The sequence below is a fragment of the Parathielavia appendiculata genome, assembly GCF_033297405.1.
Source record: "Parathielavia appendiculata strain CBS 731.68 unplaced genomic scaffold N657scaffold_19, whole genome shotgun sequence".
In the NCBI taxonomy this organism is placed as follows: Eukaryota; Fungi; Ascomycota; class Sordariomycetes; order Sordariales; family Chaetomiaceae; genus Parathielavia; species Parathielavia appendiculata.
Window position 1 is genome coordinate 6,212 of NW_026944238.1, and position 21,416 is coordinate 27,627.

Genomic DNA, 21,416 nt, shown 5'->3' on the forward strand with positions numbered 1-21,416 from the left:
TTCGGAGTTGTGCCAAGATACAGGCCTCTTTTCGTTTCAACTTGTCGTAGAGATCGCGAGTGTGCTTGCCAGGAAGTGCTACGTCCAGAGCCTTTGAGAATTTGCCTACGCTTTCGGGGAGAACTCTCCCCTGTCGTTGTTTGGCCAATGCCAGCCTGTGTGGATGGGCTGAGCCCATGATGGCCCGGGGCTAAAGAAAGAGACCAAGCCCGGTCTGGCTGTTCCTGAAGCATCGTGGTTCGTAGTTTCTGGGAAATTACATTTAAGGTTCGACTGCGGCTAGCCACGGGCAAGTCGACCGTATTCAAACAAGCGATGCAAATCAGCGCCCTGAACAACCACAACCAAGATCTTTATGCCTCGCCTACAGTCCAGCGATTTTACCGTTTTCAAACACAGGCCCAATTCCGGACTCTCGGCCCAGTCCTTCGGGGCTTACGCCATTCAAGACCTCTTACGCGCGACGAAAGGATAGAAATCCGGGCCTTGCGCAAGCACTGCAAGTGGGAATACTCGAAAATAGCTCATGCCATTGGCAAGACTGTCAATCAAGTGCAAGATGCCGTGACTGGGCTTCTCACCCCACAGAAGAACCTCTGTGGCCGCAAGCCTGTCCTCAAGAGCCCCGAAAAAAACGCCCTTATCGAATTCCTCAGTGCTGACCCTCTCCACCGCAAGCTTCCATGGCCTGATTTACGGTATCCCATAGCTGGTTTCGAGCTCTACGGAGAGTATGCCATCACGACTGCATTACGGTCCATCGGCTATACAACGATCATACGACCACGGCGAATCGATCGTTTCAAGGCAAGTCGCCTTGCTTTCGCATATGAGCAATTGTAATTGCGTCCTCGTCTTGAGGACTGGGAACGAGTGCTCATTTCGACGAAACGTGAGCCACCAACAGCCCAATGTGGAAGCAATGGATTACCATCCACGATACAGAGGATCCAGAGACCTGGGCGCTAATTTGAACCAAACCCCATGGCTGGATGTTTTGGGGGTCTTTGGCGGGAGGGCTCAAAGCTCCTTCATTTTTCTGGGAGAAAGAGTACGCGGTATGACTGCTGAGAAGTATCAGCAGTTTATTATCCCTTCGGTCCATACATTTTGCGAGGAAAATGGGGGCGTGGTTTTCCAACAAGATAATGCTGCCTCCCACTCAGCCCCATCAACCAAGAGACTTCTTGCAGTGCTTGGAATTGACGTTCTTGAATGGCCAGCTTGAAGCCCAAATTTCAGCCCTATTGAAAGTATGTGGGCTTGGATGAGAAACGGGATCAAGGAACTCTATGATATTCAGGGTCTTTCGTGTGCGAGGCTTAAGCAAGTTGTTCAAGAGGCTTGGGATGCCGTGCCTCCTGAATTCCTTCGCAGGCTTGCGTACTCAATGCCCCAACGGCTGCAGATGGTCATTGAAAACCAAGGGGGCCCGTATCCCGCACTGACTCTTTGCACGCAATAATCAGAAATTGTGTGGTCTCGGCTGTACCACACATACCACACATGTGCAGATCTCTTGCTGTATTTGGCTTAGGGTGAGCGAAGTCCCCGAGACGTGTACACCTCCGCGGTGGTTTCAAATGCGACAAACCAGGCACCCTCCTTGCAAAGAAAAAAAGGGCACACCAAAACGCAACCAACCAGACCTAAAGATGTAGGTCACCACCAAAACGCAGCCAAATTAAATGATTCCAATTGCAAACTACTTACCAGTCATAGCCTCATCTAATTCCAAGCAATCTTTGAAGATCCGAGGGATCTTGTCGACCCAGGCATTGATAGAGTCTTGCTTAACCGCAGCCCAGCCTTCTTCAGCAAGCTCCTTGACGATTTCATATCCCAACAAGGCCTTCGTTTCACATATTGCTTAGGCCCTTGCTATGCCTTTTCTATAGGCGTAAAGTCTGTGGATGGAGAACAATTGAAAAAGGACTGTAAGCCGTTCGTTTCCTTCCACGTACGTACGATGTTGTTCTTGGAAGTGCACATACCCAGAGTCATTTGTAAGGTGACACACACAAGCTCACCAAGGAAGATGCACCGAATCTTCAACAGGCAGCAGGCAAGACGACTGTATTGTGCGTGCACCACTAACCAACTGACTGATCCTTGAGAGAAGGAAGTTCCAAGTTCCAATCTGAGTCTCCTGCTCTCCAGATATTGTCACGAACCAACCATATGTACAGGCCCAGTGGGGCACAAGGCAGAACTGCAGGAACCGCACGAGGCCCACACGGTAGCCGTGGGGGCCGGGCGATCAAGGGTAGACTTGGGTAGCTGGCTACCCAAGGCGATCAAGGATAGCTCTTGGTAGGCTGCGATCATGGGCGATCATGAAGGCTCTACCAAGTATATAGTCACTCGTTCTGGAGGACTCTGGGAGTTCTCCAGTAAGCATCTTAAGTGCAAGATTGTCAGTACCTTTGGACATTGCTTGTTGTGAACCCTTTGGCTTCACCGAACCTCACCCCGTTGTCAAAGCTATAACCTTCAGGAGTCCCTTTCAGAAGTAGGGGCTTTGAGATTCGTCACAGATATCCTCTCTCTGCTGCGAGTCATGTCGCTGCGCCATGAAATCCACAGTGTCTCGCCCGCCAATTGCCTAAGTGTAGGGCTCATGGTGGGGGCCGTGACATCATTATCCTCCTCGAGAACAACATACTAACCCTCTTAGAGCCAAATACCAACTATAGGCTCGATAATTGGGTGTCGGTTACACTAGAGTGTCATCTTGCCGTTGGAAGCGCCGCTGTCGTACCAGATCAAGTCGGATTTGACGTCGTACCCAACTGCTGCCCAGCAATGTAGACGTTTCCGATCCTTCTCAATAGGTTCTTCCTTTTCGAGTAAATAATCGAGACAGTGCCGCTCCCAAGGCCTTCAGAGGACGTAGGCCTTGCCTTGGGGGTTATATCCAAATTGACATTCGTCAGAGAAACGGATGGGCCGCCAGTCTTTTTCGGGAATTTTCTATAATGACCCTCGCGTACTCGGCCAGCCGCTCCTTTAGCCTCGGCGAAATATATTTCTTCTCGCAGGCGATACAGAAACTGGAGTTGATGTCCTTGACCGTACGGCGTACTGTAGCTTTGTGATATCGATGTCAAGACCGGCAGCCGCTGGTAGTCCCGTATATCGTATCGTACAGCCATTGAAGCCGTTATTCTCGATGAAACGCTCTATTGTAGCAAGGTCTTGGTCTGAGATCTTCTTCTTCCGTCCTCGGGAAAAGTTAAGTGGAAAGACCGGTCTTCTGGTTCGGCTAGCGCGCGCCAGCCGGACCGGCAACTGGCCCCGTGGAAGCGGAAAACCTCGCTCTTGAAGTCCGGGATTAGACGAGATTCGAGATATGCAATCGTACCGCGAATACCTGACTTCTTTGGTGTAGAATAGTGCAATTGGCGGCTCATTTTCGCGATGCATTCGCCTGGTGCAGATGATAGCAGCATGGGTGTCAAAGTGGGGTGTGTGGGGAGAAAGCTGATTTTTCGAGTGCCTTTTTTTACAAAGGGGGAGTCAGGGTGCCAACTAGGGTGCCGGCCAGATCACCAGCCAGGATGCCAGTCATCACAGATTTCAAACCTTAAGTCACTTTTCTAGCATTCTTTATAGGAAAATACTTGGGATTCAATCCCAGGACGGCATTCGACCTAATATACAGATTTGTAGCTACTTAGAGCCAGATGGGTATTCATGATTCCATCCTCTTCTCTCAGAAACCCGAAAGACCCAGTATGAGAAACGCAGGAAACTCAGAAACACCCATGCTCCTCAAAAAGCGACGCCACTCCGAAATAATCATAATCGGTCGCGAGTTGCATCCTATTGCATCAGTATTTTATTGTCCGCCCATCGTTTTCAATGCATAGCTGGAGCCTCCTCGGCATCGTATGTCTAGCCGTAGTAGCCATCCTCTGGTATAGTCCCCCCAGCCCTCTACTAGACGCCTGCGTAATTGTGGAAGATCGCGGTCCTGAATATCACCTGGCTGGCACTCAATCCAATCGTTTAACCACGGCCAGATGTTCTCAATAGGTGCAAGATTTGGGCTTTTTGGTGGCCATTGTAGGATCACGATCCCTAGTTCTCGAAGCCTAGCCTTGGTGATACGTGGCTTGTGTGCTGGACCATTATTCTGTTGGAACACGATGCCGTTATGTTTGTGGTTGAACCGGTTAACCGACGGAAGATGAACTGGATACAGTTGTCGGGCACAGATACCTCCATACTCCTTCTCCCACACAAAGAACGGTCCTTTCAACCGGCCGGCAAACGAACTCCAGAACATCCACCCTTTCGGCTTCCTTTTCTTCAGTGCATATCGGCTGAGATCATCTGTCCTGTCCATCAAGACCCCTCTCTTTCACATTGGGTCGTTGATCGCCCAGGTCTCGTCAGAAAAGAGGACCTTCTCCCAGTCTTCTGGCCGAGGCCGTAGTCGTAGCTGTTCTCGGCGCCACTGAACACGACGTGCCCGATCTTACTCGGTAAGATAGATTTTTTTTGGCCGGATAAAGGAACCCCCCAAGGTCCCGAACTGCAGCGCATAAAGGCCGTTTCACCATAGCCTTTTTGGAGGTACTCGGTAAGGGAGCTGATATAATGGGGTAAAACGGTTATCGTTAGTCTCTAACCAATGCCGTAACCGCTCCCGTTGTGGTGTGCGAATGGCCCCTTTCCTTCGCTTCTTTTTTGGGGGGGTTACTGGGCCTTTGCAAGCCCCACTCGATTTTGCCGGATCGTATATGGAGTGCGTGATGCGATTTTCCAGGATGTGTGGGCGAAATCGTGTAAGGCGGATGCGGATACGGTCGTCACGAGTAAGATCCGAGTGTGATGGGCTGAGCCCATGATGGCCTCGGCAACCCTCGGCCGTGGTATCATCATAACGTCATCCTGAAGCAGGCAGTGTCTGTGTGTTCCGGAGCATATAAGAGCTGCCCTCTCTTCCTGTCATCTAGTTCTCTCTTTTCTTCTTCTCTCTCCATTCGAGACAAACTCGTAGAGTCGTCACCAGCTAGTTGCAAAATACTCCTGGGACCGTTACACCGAGGGCTCTGAATCGTGTGGGTAGTGGTGTGGCTGGATGGATCAGGTCAGCGATAGAGAGCCCTCTGGGAGATCGTAAGTGCACACGGAAACATCCAAGTGACTTAACCAGGGGTGGGAAGATCTGGCCTGCATGGCGAACACCGCACCTATTGAAGTTGCGCAACAGACGGCGTCGATGTATCGTTCCCGGTCAAGCTACTCGTGTTCACCTCTTTACTTCACACGATGGAATGACGAGGGAATCCCCCTTATCATGCAGCTTTACGGGTCTCGCGGAGAATGCTAAGGGAATTCCTTTCATTCGCCAATGCAAAAAGCCTCAGGCTTAAAGTAAAATGCCAGCAAAATCACAGGCGTCCGACGGGCGATTTTGGTTTTTGAAATCGAGGTGGCATGTACCGAGATTCGTCGCCCTGCAGCTCACTCCTCGTGAAAGATGCAGGTACCTTGAGGCATGCAGAAGTATATGCGACGATGTTAGAAACGTGCTTTCAAGTACGGCTGGAAAACTGAGAGTGCATTTCATGGTATTGATTATTAATGCTGGGGCAGCGTAGTTGCCACCCGGCTTCGACTGAACGTCGACTCAAAACCTTGTTTAATACAAAGTCTCGCAACTCCGTCGACTGAAGACCAGTAGGCTCTTCAACTTTCCGGATTTTAGAGACCATGTGGCTATTGAAGGTTTTCACTTGGAGGGAACATGGCTATCGAACCTGTCCCAGACCAACCCAGTGTCCTTCGTATTCATCAATGGCAATCTGGCAGCCGGAAACTCTTTTTGGTGTCAGGTACAGAGCAGCCAGCAGGATTGAAACCCGACCCGAAGCTTGGCCCGACCTCACGCCGATTCGCACCCTTCACTGGTCAGTAAAGAATTGGAAAGACCCGGGCAAGAATTGAGACTAGATTGTATCCCATCGTGTAAGTCGCCAAAAGCCTGACCTGTCCCTAACTACACGGTCCTCGGCGTAGAACTGTAACGGTCCCAGGAGTATATTGCAACTAGCTGGTGACGACTCTACGAGTTTGTCTCGAATGGAGAGAGAAGAAGAAAAAGAGTGAAACACTATGCAAGATACCTGCCGTCTTATCCTCCACATCCTTGGCCTGTGCGCCGATATCGAACAAGATGGAAGTCCACCGAATCTCGAGTCTTGGCCGAGAGTTTGCCGAGGCCTTTACGGGCCAAGCCCGTTACAAGAACTTTCTCCGCGACGACCAAGATAGAGAGATCTGGCGAGCGTCTACGCCATGATGGCACGCCGAGTGGCTGGATCTGGCAACACGGCAAACCCAAGGTAACCGAATTCGGTAAGTGTCCCCTTAGGTTAATGTTGATTCTAGGCGCTCAGGTACGGCATGCAAGATGATGCGGGCGGGGACTGTGATAGGAACAACACTCGAAAGGCATGTTTTTGTCTTGCATCAACCGAAACCGGTGCTGCACTAGTGGGTGCAACAAGAGACATTTCCGGGCGGGAGCAGAGATAGGATGGACGGCTGGCTAGATGAAGAATTTTTTCATGGTTGCTTTGGACGAGAAGAATGAGGAAGCAAAACTTTCATCCTTGGAAGTTATCGAAATGCGATATCAAGTTTATTGCATGTACGGATACGGAACGCTTAAGATACCTCTTGTTGCTGTTATTCAAGTTGAGCCGTGCATACCGGTACAAAAGACAATACCAACGAGTACTCTCCGAGAAATGAGCGGAATCGGGAGACAGCGAACGAAGGCTGCATGGGGATGCCAAACTCACAGCCTGCAGGGAGTCCTGTTGACTCTTGATGATTGATGTTTGGTCCGAGGCGCCTACACAATATGGGAGTCCGAGTCAATGACAACGATCTTTTTGTGTCTCCTAGGTGTCGTTGGCAGACAAGGATGGCATACCTGCGGATGCCACGGGCTGCATCCCGCCAAAAAGCTCAGGGCGGAAGGTAGCCGGTTGACGGGGGGCGTCAGTCTAGCGCAGCACCGTCATTGGCTGCACTGCTGGAATGGGCTGAAATGTGCGAACCAAGGTCCCAGGCTAACTGACGAGGTGTCACGAATCCAGAAATTCTTTTCTGAACGGGCTGGCTGGTCAAGGTATTATGTTCGTCAGTCACTGCACTGTGGGAAAGGTTCAATCCGATTCTATAAAAGCAGCTCGGACGATTATGCAACAACATTGACCATGTCCTCGCTCGTTTGTTCCTGCACCATCTCGCCTGCGAGATCTGTCGAGGAAGCCGGATGCCGATTCCGTTATCATACGTTCGTGTGTTCCGGAGTTGTACTCGACGCCTTAGACGCAGACTGTGCCAGCACAACCTCGCGATTTGAGCCACGAGTACCACTCTTGACATCCACGCTGGAGCAAAAAGGTGCGACCACGAGTATGTCTCAGGTTGATATTTTGCCCCTTTCTATGCTAACCATTTGTTGCGTGAACTAATTGTGAAAGCTACCCACGCAGAGATACCATCGCTACTGTCCCTTACCTATCCATGATGCCCGGTTTCAGAGATGGCACCAATGACCGACTGCCGTCGTCACTGCATCTATCCCACGACCAGTTCGAATCACTCTGGCCATACTGTCCCATTCGACTATCCAAACCCAACCAAGACGCCTCAGGAACTCGAAAGTCCTGCCAGACGAAACACAAAGCAATCTCCCATGTCATACAGCATCTCACCCGGGAACATGGCATTATTCGCTCCGCACCCCACCACAACGTAGGGGAAACGACTGGCAAAGAAGCCGGACAGAGCGCAAGCAAGGGGGCAGACCAGAGGAAGTACTTGGTTCAGTGTGCCTGGTACGACGGGACCTCTGCTCCCGACACAGCGTCCAAATGCCGCAAGTGCAATAGAATTGCGGACTGGTCTGACGAGGAGCTCGATGAATATCGACAGGAGCATTCGGGACCAGCTCTGTGCGTCAGATGCTACCAAGTCTTCCACACCAGGACGGCTCTGCGGGCTCACCTGCGCGAAAGCGATCTCTGTCCGAACCGAGGACCGAGATTGGGAAAGCCGAACAAAGCCGGGATTCTCTACCAAGCCTTTGTGTCTGCCGATGCTGCACCAACATGGAGACCACCCTCAGGCTCGGAAGGAGCATCCGCCTACTTTCAAGTTCAGGCCGTCCGAGACACTCGTATCCCATCCGTCCCTGCTTCGACTTTTACTTCCACGCCTTCGAAGACTGCATGGAATTCTACTCCGTCTTGGTCTGCTGTCTCGACGGCCGCTTCAGCTCAGAGCATTGTTCCAACCCCTTCGTGTCCCCCGGCGACCCAAAACAACTCTGCTCGAGTCATCGGCGCATGCTGGCCCGGCTGGCCGGCGCAAGAGGAGTCCGTGGATGATATGCTCACAGACAACTTCAGTCCCGGCAGAATGCAGCACGGCTTTGGGGACATGGAGTCTACCGCCCTCGTACCTGATATTGCCGGTGAGGTCGATCGGGACCTAATTGGCCCAGATTTCACCTGGCAGGAGCAGACGATACAGCCCATCGACACCGAGACTGCGCCAGTGGACTGGGTAACGACAGATCCTGCCTGGATGTATTGGACGATCTCTCTTCCGAGTTCTGGGCCGGACCCACCGCTGATGAACCTGTCAGCCTAAGTATGCCTACCGGGCTTCCATGATCCAATGGGATCTTCGGTGAACTTGAATGGACCACAGAACGGTGCCACCCCAACCCCGCAGGCCACCAGCAACCTTCATGGGCTTTGTCTCCCATCGGAGGATACTGATACTCTGTCAAACGATGAGTTGAGGCAGAAGCTCGTCCACACTCCGCAGTGAGGGTCCAGGAGAGCAACAATCCAAGGAGCAGCGATAAATTTCTAGGTGAGTGTTTCCCTCTGCTTCGGCATTTACAATCAACTAAGATGATGCTGACGCCCGCCAAAAACCAGGCCGGTTCGTCTCAGACAAACATAGGCATGACTATAACTGGAACCTCATTCGAATTTGATTAAAGTATATCCCTTTGTATGCCTGCGCGATTGTTATAGATACCTAGACAACCTCCCGTTTTCAATTCTTATGCAGCGGCACGGAGCGCTCAAGCCGTCTTTGCATGTTTTTATAGAGTTTCTCTAATGTTTGTTAGTGGTCAACTATTTAGAAAGGGGCATCCGTCTAGTTTACCTTAGTACCTACCTTAGGTGCCTGATTGTTATTGCTGCCTTAAGGTACTGGACATGAGATCCGTAATTGCATCTTAGTCACCCGATATCCAAAACGCAGCAACGGAGAGCATAGTAATCTTCATAACAATCTCTCTCTTCCCTTTCACCTGCCGCCAAGACTAATCCGTATCGGGTCTAAGCTAAAGTTTGATGAGGACGCATGTACTCGCAACCAGAGTGCATTTGCAGATGCAGAAGCAGGATGAATGGATTCGGTGATCATCAGCCAATATCGGAGTTTCAGAGTGGAGATGGGAGGCTAACCCTTCGTTCTCAACGAGACCCGAAGAGGGACGCTGTCTCTTGGAAGGACCAGCTCAATTATCAAACCTCTTGGACCTGAGTTCGGATCCTGACCGAATGTAACACCGGCACAGCGGACTCGGTGATGAAACCATGATACAACCCCCGAACTCGACTGAACCATTGGCGCCCGATTCCTCCACTACGACTACCGAATCCTAAACTTCTGAAAGCCGGTAATGAAATCATCAAGCTGCCGCAAAGTAGTCTGATCGTACTTCCCAAAAATTAGTTCAGTAAACCTAGCCTTGCCGCCGCCTCTTCGCGCGCTGCTCGATGATGACGACGACGGTTCAGTAGAACCTGTCGGAACGAAGCCGCCTTGATGGCTGCATTCAACGGACCTCGGTGGTTGATTGGTGCCAGCACTGCAACCCCTCTTCCTTACATACTTAGTCCTCTCCCATGCCCATCAACAGCTTGGTCAATCAATCACTTTTACCACCTTAAAAATTCAATCCACTGCTTTGACTGGGGATAGCTTCTTCCAGCGCATATCTCAGCGGTCGTCGCCCTGCAGGTTCCAACACATCCTTCCATCCAGCCTAACGTCATTAGCGATGCTCCCGTCTAGTTTCTTATTCCGAGAAATGCAGTCGACCGACCCGGATCAACCTCAGGTCCTTGCCGGCTGTTGCCATTTGTGCGCCCCGGCGCATCGTGTCACACGAGAGATCAGCCGTGGAAGGTCTTGGTGTTTGCCATCGGTGAGCTTGGCGTCATAGTAATCATCCGTCACAACACAGAGATCGGTCCAAATATTTTGCATTCAAATTTTCACTTTTCTACTCAAAGGGGTCTGAAACTAGTCGTTCTAAGGACAAGAAATCACCCCTTACTTTGAACAACAACGAAGATCAGAAGATACCAGGTATCGCTATTGTAGCATGGCACGGAGCGAAATCAACTGCTTTGGGACGCAGACAGACTTCCCGGGGCGAGTGCGGAGGCGCTATCAGACTCCGAGATACCTTCTCCGCCCATCGTCCAGACATGTTAGATGTGTTTGATTTCTCGCCAAAAATGCTCAAAGTAAAGGTAAGTCTGTTGTGCACTCGTCGAGTGCGTTGGGGTGCATTCTCAGACTGGAGAAAATGCCCCCTGACTCCGTAATCCAATGGTTGCGTTGAGGTACTCCTCAATCAGCATTCAGCAAAGTCGGCTTCCAAGTTGAGTGTGAGGAGAGGTGTAGCTAGTCTCATCCGGCGACGTTGGCCAACGCGTTGATTACTTCCAGATCCATCCCCGGCAAAAGCAACGCTTGTGAAAGAAGACCGCCCCTGCGATAGCTTGTAAAAGACGATCCGGTGCTTTGTGATCCTGCACGTCACTCACGCTATGTAGACACGACACCTTTAAACCCCTTCGATGCCCCTCCCCTCAAGCGACCCCAGTGAACAACCGCATACCCCGGTAGAATAGAGCCGTTCCTGTTGGCGGGCCACGAACGTGCCCTGACCCAGATTACGTTTGTCGCCCTCGATCTTCACGACGATAACGACGGTATTCTGACCCAGTCCCTTTCTTCTGCTGGTATAACCCCGATGGCGACCTCATCTTCTCCGTTTCCAAAGATCAGATAACCTGCGTCTGTATATCGACTACGGCCTACTCAACGCAAACATCGTCCACCGTCAGGGGGGTTCTCTGTCACGCGACCTGTTTCGTAGTGCATCCATGCCGCAGCTCCAGCCACGTTCCAGACTCTTTTGCGCTACGCCGCACCAGCGTTCCTGGTAAGTCAAATATCTTGATGAAGGATCATTCGCCATATCTCATTGTAAGTCATAAAGAGCCCTCTGCACCTGAGTATTACGGGGACTAACCAACTACGAGCCCTCGCCGGTGACATTGTCGCCTTCACACTTCTTCATCCATGCTACATTTAGTTCCGAAGCATGGGTCTGTCCAATAATGTCCCGGTAGAGCTCCGGCCTCCGTGCTGTGCGGTACCGCCACCCCCCGGCGAGTTCCAGTTTGTCCCTTGTGCACAAAGCCACTGCCATGTCCTCGCCGAGGTTGCAGCACTCGGCAATGATATCGCCAAACGGGTCGAGAACCATCGAGCACCCGTTCTTGAGCTGATCGTCATCCATACCGATGGGGTTGCTGAAGACGACGTAGATGGCATTATCATAGGCCCTGGCTGGGAGCCACTTGACCAACCACCCGCGGCCTTTCAGGCAATTAAACTCGGCCCTCAGCGTTGTCGGGTCCCTCGCCCTGTTGTGCCACAGAGACGGGTCGACGAATCCGGCGCCTGGCCGCGTCGAAGGCGTGCACATGGTGACGTGCGGTGCGAAGAGGATCTCGGCGCCGAGGAGGGTTGTGGCTCGTACATTCTCCACCACATTGTTGTCGTAGCAGATCAGGATGCCGCACTTCCAGCCGAACACATCAAAGACGACATACTCGTTGCCAGGAGATAGGTGGGCGTTGATGAACGGATGCAGCTTGCGAAACTTGGCCACGAGACCTCGAGTCCCCTCGACGCAAACATACGTGTTGTAGATATTGTCGTCCTCGTCGCGCTCGAACAAGCCGGCAAGCAGGGCGACATTGTTCTCCCGGGCAATCTGTATCAAGGACTGGACACTCGGACCTCTTGGTACGGGTTCAGCAACCTGCAAGAGTTCGTCTCTGGAAAGTCGGCTGGCGAAAGTGTAACCAGTGACGGAGCACTCGTGGAAGGCGACCACTCTGCAGCCCTGCTGGGCTGCCTGGGCTGTCAGCCGCCGGATGGCAGCTAAGTTGAAGTCTTTGTCGCCTGATGCATTCTCAAACTGGATCGAGGCTATCTGTAGGTCCGACATGTTGCGCGGTAGCGTGTGCGAATTGGTGGCAAGACAAGTTCAACGCTTATCATTCAAGATTGGATCAGATACAGTACCTGTAATATAGAGGCATGATATCGAGCCTGGAGTGACGGGCAGCTTACTATGTTGAGCCAGCTATGTGCTTCAAAGGGCGTTGCACAGGCAACGTTACATGCATTAGTTCAACTCCATAGTCGGCAACCCACAGGATGCACAAAAATCAGTCCATATGCTTGCGGACGCTCCAACGCGGTACGGCTAGTGGAGCAAAATACCTACGATTTTCTCATTCTGAGTATTATTGCCTAACATCGCAGACTCTGCCCTTGTGGCGGGTGCTGGGCACCGCGCTACAGGCTGCTTTGCCAGGGAGGTGCATACCAAGTAAGTGTAGGGCGAAAGAAAGGGTCAGAGCCGAACGGTGAGAGCACACGGCCGTGGGAGGGCTTCTCTGAGGCGACGTAAAAAACGGCAGATAACGACGTTTGTCTACGGTCTTTCTTCCCTCGGTTTATACCCCAGATGGATAACGACGATGTCAAGGCACGACGGATCCGATGCTTCGGTCACATTCTGAATCTAGTTGCGAAGACCTTCCTTTTCGGCGAAGAGAGCGATGCTTTAGAGATTCAGTCTGACTTCTACGATGATCTTGGCCAGTACCAAGAGGGCCTCGAGCATTGGCGGCGCAAGGGGCCAATCGGAAAGCTTCACAACATCGTCAAGTTTATCAGAGCCTCACCGCAACGCAGTGAGGCTTTCCGGAACATCGCCCAAGAGTGTGATGACCCTGAGGACGCTGAGGACTTCATCTTTTCAGAGGCATCCTCCAAGGAGCTTGAACTAAGGCAGAACAACGCGACGCGGTGAAATTCGACGTATCTGATGATCAAGCGAGCTTGGGAGAAGCAAGCAGAGATTCGCGCCTACTTGTTGAGCCTTGAACTTGGCACTGCCCTCGTCACAGCTACCTCGTCAGGATCATTTGACCACTGACGATTGGAGGCTTCTTAAACGATATCCAACACGTCCTTGAGCCGATCTACAGCCTCACGATGAGAACACAGGGACATGCCCCCAGCGGCAGCCATGGGCACTTGTGGGAGCTCATGACTGGCGTAGAATTCGTTTTGGAGCATCTAGAAGAGTGGAAAGCCCTCTATGACGACCGTGCCACGGAATTGGCTGCAGAATTGGCTTTCCAGCAGCCCAGCGAGCCTTTCGCAGTGCCCTGGCTTATACTCGATGCCTCGCCTGTAACGGTCTCAGGCAGTATATTGCAACTAGCTGATGACGACTCTACGAGTACACTGAACTTGGAGAAGAAAAGGAGAGACGACAGACTCTGGTAGCTCGCAAGCATACTTATCCTCGTAGGCGCGCTGGTCTGAGCGCGTTGCTAGAAGGTTCGGTGTGCTGTGGGGCGAGTGGGAATAGCCTCATCAGGGGTCTTGGTATTTGCCGAGAGTCGCCGAGGCTCGCACCGGGCCCAGCCCGTTACAACAGCAAGAGATAGAGAGGGAAGAGAGAAAGAAAGGCCTGCTGGGGCTTCTTTGTCTACCATATGCTTGCTTGTTGGGCTGCATCAGCTGCTTGGGCCGCTGCTTGGGCGGCAGATGTGGGTGGATTTGACAAGGCTGTGTCGATCGAGATGTTGGAGGCGGTTAGCCCACCCCGCACCAACCACCCCTAGCCACACAGTTTCCAACCCACCGGAACAATTTCTAGCAACGCAGATACATGCAGTTCGAAGCCCTGTTTCGGGCTTCAATATCTTGTATACCGTACGCGACGGAGTATGAAGGTTAGTGTTGTGACCCCGGAGTGGCCCCACATCCTGCGTACCGCCCAGTAGTGCCGCCCACACTTGGTGCAGGGTCTTTTCCACCACAGAGATACATCACACATCACAACAGTTGCCCGGCACTGCAAGCAACAGGTAGTATAGGAAGTAAACACCTACCGCACTTCGCACTTACCGCACTTGTGACGCATCTCTGTCCCCTACCACTGAGAAGGACTCCTGAAGGTTTAACTTGACAACGGGGTGAGGTTCGGTGAAGCCAAAAGGTTCACAACAAGTGTACAAGCAAGTGTTCACACAGTAGTCGAGACAACTGATTGCATTGCTTACTGGAGAACTCCCGGAGTCCTCCAGAACGAGTGACTCGCTAGCTAAATATACTTGACTGACCCCTTTGTCATCAGTTCTTTGTTAATGATCCTGGTGGCTCACCGCACTCACCAGTTCCGACCAGGTCCCGGTGATCCGTCTTGCATGTGGCACTCGGCCTTCCCGGCACCTTGCGCCTTATGATTGGCGGCGGCTGACCCACCCGTTACGATATATTATTATTCCTACACCGCTGTGCCCTAGGGCGTGCCGGACCTTCAACAACTTACTATACAGGAAAACCGTGCCCTCGTGGGCCGGGTGAAAAACCCATATCGACAATCAAGGAAACGGTCAGTGTGCGATCCTGCAAATACAAAGTGGGAAGGCCTCTTGGCCTTCGAAGGAAAGGGTATCAGACTGCGAGCTCCAGCTCCAGCCTCCTGGCCAGACCGTACATCGGCAGTTTCCCCGAGTCCATCAGACCCGTTACGATATATGGTTGGTTCGTGACACTATATCTACTACATTGCGCGATCTGAAGCTATGACGGTGAAGAATGTAAGAAGAAGATTATTTCATTCACTTGTTTGCTTAACCCAACGGAACGGTGGCTTTTCAAGAAGGTCGAGCCGCCCTGCCGAGGGACTGCGAGATAGCGGCGGCGGCGGCAGAGCCCTAGATGGTGGTCGAGGTGACCGACCAACTACTCTCCCCGAAGCGATCGAGTCGCGCCCCGAAACCAAGTGCAAAAGTACATGAAGCGATGCAATCACTTGAGGATGCGGCAACTACGTCGAGAAGAGCTATAACTTATACTACGCGGAGCGCCGCATCGAAAGGAACACGTTTATTGGGAACCGGGAGCGGAGCCAACGGCCAACTGAGGCGGGGAAAACAGCGCTTTAGGCGCTCCTAGAGGCAATCAACGAACAGCGAAACGAGACGTGCGAGATAATTGCCGAGCAAGGAAATATGATCTGTGAGCAACGAAACATAATTTGCGAGCTACGCGACGACGCGATCCAACAGCTCTTTGAGGAGCTGAGACAAGCCCTAGATCAGATCGATGCTCTCGTATACAACCTGGTCTTTACGGCTTTAGCTCAGCTAAGCCTAATAAGAGTATCATACGCCGACGTCGCCCGCATACCACCGTCAAGCCAGCCGAGCGGGCTGCACACCCTCTCGTCACCGAACACAACGTCCCCGACCTTACCGACACCTTGTTTCATACAATCAACACATCCAGAGTGAAGGATGGATAGAAGGGAAAGGTCCAGGTGGCTGACATCAGAAAGACGATCGAGACAGAGATTCGGAAACAGGAGAACAGGGAAAACTAGCGATATGCAGCAATAGTGAGGGAGGCTCAAAACCCAGATCGGGTCAGGGTGGTCTGCAGAGACAAAGACGAGGCCCTGCTTGTCAAGGAGGCGGCACAAAAGATCACAGTTCCTGGAGTGCGTGTATTGAGAGACCAGCTGTACCCAGTGAGGATCGATAATTCCAACCGGACAGCAGTCCTTAATGCAAAGGGGAATATCCTCCCTAGAGCGGCGGAAGCACTAGAGAGAGAAAACGAAGTCAACATTACCAAGATCGCCTGGCTTAGCAGGAAGGATGCTAGCAAAGCTTATAACTCGATGGTTGTCTATGAAACCAAGGGCGGCGAAGCGAAACGGCTCCTAGATGCACGCTGCTTTCACCTGGCAGGGAATCAGCTTATAAAGCTGTGTTTGCACCCCGGGAGGGTCCAATTCAGTGCTACAACTGTCAAGAGGTACTTGCAGTTAGCATCAGCAAAATGACGAGGCGCGAATACCTGGCAGCTACCGGCGCCGACATGAACCGTTTGTTACTAGACCGAAGGACTTGGTCTTCAATCAATCCGTGTTTGCTACGGCAAGACGCTATGCAAGACTCGGTCGGACGGAAACGAGGCCGTACCCGGCGCTGGCCATACCGCCGTTGCTGTTACCGAACCTACCCGCCACCGCCACGGCTGCCCCCACGCCCTGATTAGTTGGGTTCAGCTGCGAGAGATTGGCAGCCTGCCCAACGAAAGTCGTGGAGTACACTCCACTGCTCCTGTCAAGATCAGGGTATCCTCCTCGATGCTGAGGCACACGTCTTCCCCTCTGCTCGAACCTCCCTGCCTCCAAGCCTAGTCCTTCACCAGTCATTTGGACTCTCGCATCGGTTGTCTCTCGGAGTCTCATAATGTCTAGGTAATCTCTCGATGCGAGAGGCTGTGGGTGTCCCATTCTACGAAAGAGTTAGCAAGTCGTCTACAGCTTGCAGGCAGTGCGCAAGACCTGGATCATGTTGCCTGTGTGAGTATAGCCCGTAGGCAGAGCCTTCCGAGCCCTCGGTGTCCATGGGTGTGTTCTAGTGCCGTCTAGGTAGAACGCTTAGAACAGTGGACTCTATGGACTGAGGAAACGGGAGGGTTCGGGTTCGTAAGCCTTTGAAGTAGTCTGTCGGGCTGAAATGCTACAATTGCTGATGGAGCCCTCTTGGCCTTGACAGGCTCACAACTTTTGCTTTCGCTGGTCTACCGGCCACTACTCCGTGTTCCCTTGGTGCATGCTAAAGGAACGCCGGTTGAGCAATTGAAACCTGACTTTGGAATTTGGATAACCTGACATTGGAATTTGGATACGGCGAGCAATCTTGTCGTGAGAGGCGTCCCATCCCGATAAATGCAATGACTTGAAATCCCCCGGTTCTCAGCCCGTTTCCTTTTCCACCGATTTCTCCCTGTACCGTTATCCCAACCCCTTTTCCAAGTCTACCAAGTCCTCGACGTCCTCCATCCAGAGAAGATTCCTTGTGTCCAATTGCCGCTTCGTAAGTCTCATCCGTAAACCATCACGTTCGTCAAATCACAAAATATTAAACCATTCCGTACGGATTCTTCGCCATCCTCTTGGTCCACTTCTGAATGACATCAACGGCGACTTCCCCCGACACCTCGAACCACTCCTCGTGCTGGGCGCGGCAAGGCCCGCACGCGACCCGGACCCGGCAATGCTCGAGCTCCGCGTGGCACAGCGCCTCAGCCCGCCGCGGATAGGGGACCATCACCGCATCTTTGGGGTCCAGCGGATACGCGGCCGCCACCTGCCGGTCGCAAGCCGTCTGCCACTCGATGTGCCGTGTAGCCACATCGCGGGAAGTGTATCCGATCTTGACGTACTTGGGATTCTCCTTGACCGTGTACGCGTACAGGAAGCCGCGCTCGACTGCCTGTTCTTCTTTTGTTAGGGGCTCCCGCCACTTGCTTGTGACGCGCTGGCGAATGGAGGCGTGGTCGCTGGGCTCGTCAGACCGGTCGACAATGCGTAGCGGGGACTCGTCGTAGCCGGACGGCGTGGACCTGCTATAAATGTCTTGCTCGAACTCCTTGACCGACTGCAGCGTGGGCATGGACGACGGTCCCGCCGGAGCGGCGGCCCGCGGCAGGTTCCTCGTGATGTCGCGGATTTGCGACAGCCACTTTGCCACCCACGCGGCATCGAGTTTGGTGTGCGCCGCGCAGCGCCCAAGCAGGTCGAGGTTCTCGAGCGAGACCTTGAGCTTTGCGTCATCCAGGTTGACGGCGAGCCTCGCAATCTCGTCGGCCAGGTTGTCGCAATGGCGCATATTCCTCCCGGCGATGGATTTTTGGCACCGCTTGCCGGTGCTCTCCGCAATCATGGGACATTGAGACGATAACGGGCGCAGCAGCTCCTTTATTTTCGTTCGCGCCTCGTCAAATGGATCGGTAGTGGTGATTGCTGCGGCCGGAGGTCCGCCCGGAAACAGCGCCAACCACTCGCGGGCCCGGTCCTCTGCGTAGACGACCCCCGGGTGGGAGTCGCAATGCCATTTCCGCGCGAGCTTGACCAACTCGGCCCGCAAGCCGGGCGATGCACGCGTGAGACCGACCAGCGACTCGAGGATCTCGTCGACTGCGGCCTTGTTCCTATCGCCCTTGCGATAGGGCGTCGACTTCGCCCCACAGCGAGGCCCCGTCAGCGGGTCGGGGTTTGTCTCGCACTTCTTCATGTAGCTGCCGCACGTCCAGGCTCGGAGGCCGAGAAGCTTTCTGAGCCCACGGGAGGACTTGTAGACATCTGTGGCAATGATAGGAACGTCGTAGACTGGGAACAACGTCATCCAGCGCGCCACCCGATCCGCTTTGTAGTGTCCCCAGGCGTGAAGATGGCAGTGCCACTTGTCGGCGACCTCGTCCAGCAGATCCTCAAGATCCGGGTCCGCTAGCTCCAGTGTCGCCAGGGGCACCAGAAGCTTGTCTATTTCGCCGTCTTTACCCGCTGAAGAACAGCCACACGATCCATCGGGATTATCCTTCTTGCCGCTGCCGCAGTAGCGGCTGTCGAGTCCCAGGCGGGCCCGCAGTCGCCGCACGGCCGTGGCTTCTCTTTGCGCCGCCGAAGCAAGTGCTCCCGAGGTGGTCGCTTGGGCCTGATGATACGGTGTTGCGGGGGGACTAGGAAGGGCGGGAGCAGGACCAACCGTCAGGGACTTCGTGGGGGTCGGGAAGCTTAAGGTCGGATAAGGTTTGGTGGCCTTGGTGGTGGTGACGCTCCCACCCGGAGTATGAACGTTCTTCTTCTTGGGAGGGGTGGTCGGCGGGGAAAGCAAAACCCCCACCTGCGCCAGGACCAGCACCGGCTCATGGTTCTGTGCCTTGCTGTTGCCGCCAGCAGAAGCAGGCGGCGTTACTGCTGCCATTGTTGTATTTCCAGAAGGGAAGCTGGCCAACCAGAGTTCAACCCGGGGACCGACCCGGATGTCCTTGTTGTTGTGATGATCGCAATGCCAGGTCTGGGCGAGCTCCTTCAGCTTCCGCCGCAGATTCGGGGAAGCCCGCGTGAGGCCGACAAGGGCTGGCAGCAGCTCGCCATCGACCTTAGTCTTGTTGAGACCTGGAGCGGCGGCCGGCGAATCCCACTTACAAGGCCAGGGTTTGGTCGAGCTGCTGCCGCACTTGCCATTGAGGAGACCGAGATCCTTTTTGAGTTGGGCGACGGCCGCCGCGCTGACGACGGGTCGAGCCGGCCCCGGGGAGGGGGCAGGGCTGGCGGGGTACCACGACATTTGCGGCTTGACTTGGCCTCTCGGCCTGGCTCAATGCTCCCTCGGGCTGACTTCGCCGCAAATATATGGAGAATAATGATTGGTACCAGGTATCGATGATGAGTCGCCTGGGCAGGTTGGACCTGGAGAGAACATCTTGGTCAAGGGCAAGAAACCCCCAGGAAGCGGCATAATTAAAGTTGTTCAGCTGGATGGCTTGACGGGACCTCCTGCAGACGCCAGCCTCGCTGGCTGCCTCTTCCACCTGCGGGCCGCGCGGTAAGCCGACATTCCCTCCAATAAATCCACTTGCATTTTGCCACCGGTTCCAATATTCGTACTGCGCCTCTATGTCGAAGCTCCTGAACCAACCATTTCGCGACTCCAGTCCCTTCTCATCGTACAACCGCGTCTCTCGCCGGTGGCAGGCGTCTTCGTCGCTCGTCGACCTACATGTGTACCCCTTGATCAAAAGCCCGCTATGCCCCCTGCGCGTGGAACACTTGGCAATACTAGCGATTTCTTCGTCTTTGACATCATTCTCTCCCTCTAACTTACTGCTAATCATGTTGTGGATCAGAATGTGAGTGGATTCCGCCAAACTTGGCGCCATGGTGGTTGAAACGATTGTCGTATCACGCACAAGCACCTGAGCGGCCGCGAGGCTGCAGCCAGGGCGCGTGACGCCCCGAGGACCAATCGGTTAGGTAGCTAGCCAAGCACTGAAGGGAACGACGATTGACATTGACGTTCCAAGGAACAAGGGAACACCAGGAACAACGGACGTTCTGTTGGATTTGGCAGGTGGTCAGAGAGGGCAGTTCAGGGGTGACTAATGGCTTGGCACCAGGATTCTCAGGATCAGGAACAGGCAGGGAACTTCTGGAAGAACACAGACAGGAACATCGATCATCAATTGAGTGGTTGCCCATCTTTTCGGTACCCAATTACTACGGTGCGGCACATTCGTGGCTGTTGGCTTTCCAACACGTTCCTAGTGTTTCTCAGGAACTAAGGGAATAGGCAGCGTTCCTAGAGTTCCTGAAGGGACAAAGAGAGCATAACAAGTATATTACCTTATCTAGCTAATCATTCCTTGAGAGGACGTTCAGAAGGTTCTCTAAGGTAGTATGCAATCACTATCAGTTAGCTACACCTACCTGAGAGACAATATATCTTAGCGCAGCCTGGGCAAGGAGTCTCTAGCCCTGAAAGCGTCTCGATTCCTTGGCCACTCCCATTTCAGCTAAAAGTGCCTGGACAGTTGGAACATCGAAAACGGTGGAGAGATCCATGGAGAACAATACATTCGACGACTCGGCTATCATCTTGGCGTCGCCATTCATGGCCGATTCGGTGGACGCGTTTCAACCGGGACGGTCGACGGAAACGAGATCGACTTCCCGGCCCTTTCGCACATCGGTCGAGAGACTAACCCTATCTTCAAGGTAGTCGATGTTCTAGGTGTAGTCCCGAACCACCTTGTCAGAATCGCGCAAATCACGGATGAAACGGTGTATTCTTGTTGGAGTGGCCTTCTCAGCGGCCTGGCGTATGTCGGCGATGCACCTGTAGAAGAGGGGCCTTCTCTCCGGATCGAAGAGTATCGACGAATCAAAATGATGACGATAACCTGAGGAATAAAAGCCATTTTTTGATCGAAAGTCCTAACTTTGGTGAGAGACATACACGAGAAGAGGCTATAACACTTACAGGAATGCCTGCGCTTGTACTGATGTGTTGGAAAGTCGTGGCACTGGAACTTCGGACGCTGAGCTGCAAGTGCCCTGCTGTTGGATGCATGGCTGCCCAACTGAGCGTCAGGCAACGTGAGGGGTAACC

The 21,416-nt window shown here is 53.2% G+C and overlaps 7 protein-coding genes across 7 annotated transcripts; 3 read left to right on the plus strand and 4 right to left on the minus strand.

Annotated features, from left to right (window-relative positions):
- Window positions 1–2,014: 2,014 nt before the first annotated feature.
- N657DRAFT_649384 (uncharacterized protein) lies at window positions 2,015–2,638 on the minus strand. Its single transcript, XM_062793710.1, has 2 exons — window positions 2,538–2,638; window positions 2,015–2,160 (listed from the first exon to the last, which is right to left on the minus strand). Exons 1-2 carry the CDS (start codon window positions 2,620–2,622, stop codon window positions 2,027–2,029), a joined length of 219 nt encoding a protein of 72 aa, XP_062643824.1. The 5' UTR covers window positions 2,623–2,638; the 3' UTR covers window positions 2,015–2,026.
- Window positions 2,639–7,348: 4,710 nt separating this feature from the next.
- Window positions 7,349–8,969, plus strand: N657DRAFT_166725 (uncharacterized protein). The gene is made up of 2 exons (XM_062786055.1): window positions 7,349–7,428; window positions 7,521–8,969. The coding sequence occupies exon 2, from the start codon at window positions 7,552–7,554 to the stop codon at window positions 8,680–8,682; it is 1,131 nt and encodes a 376-aa protein (XP_062643825.1). The 5' UTR covers window positions 7,349–7,428; window positions 7,521–7,551; the 3' UTR covers window positions 8,683–8,969.
- A 2,417-nt stretch (window positions 8,970–11,386) lies between these two features.
- N657DRAFT_580303 (carbon-nitrogen hydrolase) lies at window positions 11,387–12,370 on the minus strand (the record flags this gene model as incomplete). The annotated part of the gene is made up of 1 exon (XM_062789449.1): window positions 11,387–12,370. The coding sequence occupies one exon, from the start codon at window positions 12,368–12,370 to the stop codon at window positions 11,387–11,389; it is 984 nt and encodes a 327-aa protein (XP_062643826.1).
- Window positions 12,371–14,723: 2,353 nt separating this feature from the next.
- Window positions 14,724–15,587, plus strand: N657DRAFT_702529 (uncharacterized protein). Its single transcript, XM_062797362.1, has one exon. The coding sequence runs from the start codon at window positions 15,169–15,171 to the stop codon at window positions 15,403–15,405; it is 237 nt and encodes a 78-aa protein (XP_062643827.1). The 5' UTR covers window positions 14,724–15,168; the 3' UTR covers window positions 15,406–15,587.
- N657DRAFT_702533 (uncharacterized protein) lies at window positions 15,169–15,801 on the plus strand. The gene has a single exon (XM_062797363.1). The coding sequence runs from the start codon at window positions 15,462–15,464 to the stop codon at window positions 15,741–15,743; it is 282 nt and encodes a 93-aa protein (XP_062643828.1). The 5' UTR covers window positions 15,169–15,461; the 3' UTR covers window positions 15,744–15,801.
- A 1,295-nt stretch (window positions 15,802–17,096) lies between these two features.
- N657DRAFT_649391 (DUF1766-domain-containing protein) lies at window positions 17,097–19,608 on the minus strand. Its single transcript, XM_062793711.1, has one exon. It carries the CDS (start codon window positions 19,593–19,595, stop codon window positions 17,385–17,387), a length of 2,211 nt encoding a protein of 736 aa, XP_062643829.1. The 5' UTR covers window positions 19,596–19,608; the 3' UTR covers window positions 17,097–17,384.
- A 1,225-nt stretch (window positions 19,609–20,833) lies between these two features.
- N657DRAFT_649392 (uncharacterized protein) lies at window positions 20,834–21,302 on the minus strand. Its single transcript, XM_062793712.1, has one exon. The coding sequence runs from the start codon at window positions 21,259–21,261 to the stop codon at window positions 20,917–20,919; it is 345 nt and encodes a 114-aa protein (XP_062643830.1). The 5' UTR covers window positions 21,262–21,302; the 3' UTR covers window positions 20,834–20,916.
- Window positions 21,303–21,416: the final 114 nt, after the last annotated feature.

Coding starts and splice junctions, on each gene's coding strand:
- N657DRAFT_649384 (XM_062793710.1), bottom strand. CDS start 2,622: ATGAGCCCTACACTTAGGCAATTGGCGGGCGAGACACTGTGGATTTCA. Junction 2,161..2,537: donor TCGCAGCAGAGAGAGGATAT/CTGTGACGAATC, acceptor TCGTGACAATAT/CTGGAGAGCAGGAGACTCAG.
- N657DRAFT_166725 (XM_062786055.1), top strand. CDS start 7,552: ATGATGCCCGGTTTCAGAGATGGCACCAATGACCGACTGCCGTCGTCA.
- N657DRAFT_702529 (XM_062797362.1), top strand. CDS start 15,169: ATGGTGGTCGAGGTGACCGACCAACTACTCTCCCCGAAGCGATCGAGT.
- N657DRAFT_702533 (XM_062797363.1), top strand. CDS start 15,462: ATGATCTGTGAGCAACGAAACATAATTTGCGAGCTACGCGACGACGCG.
- N657DRAFT_649391 (XM_062793711.1), bottom strand. CDS start 19,595: ATGTCGTGGTACCCCGCCAGCCCTGCCCCCTCCCCGGGGCCGGCTCGA.
- N657DRAFT_649392 (XM_062793712.1), bottom strand. CDS start 21,261: ATGTCTCTCACCAAAGTTAGGACTTTCGATCAAAAAATGGCTTTTATT.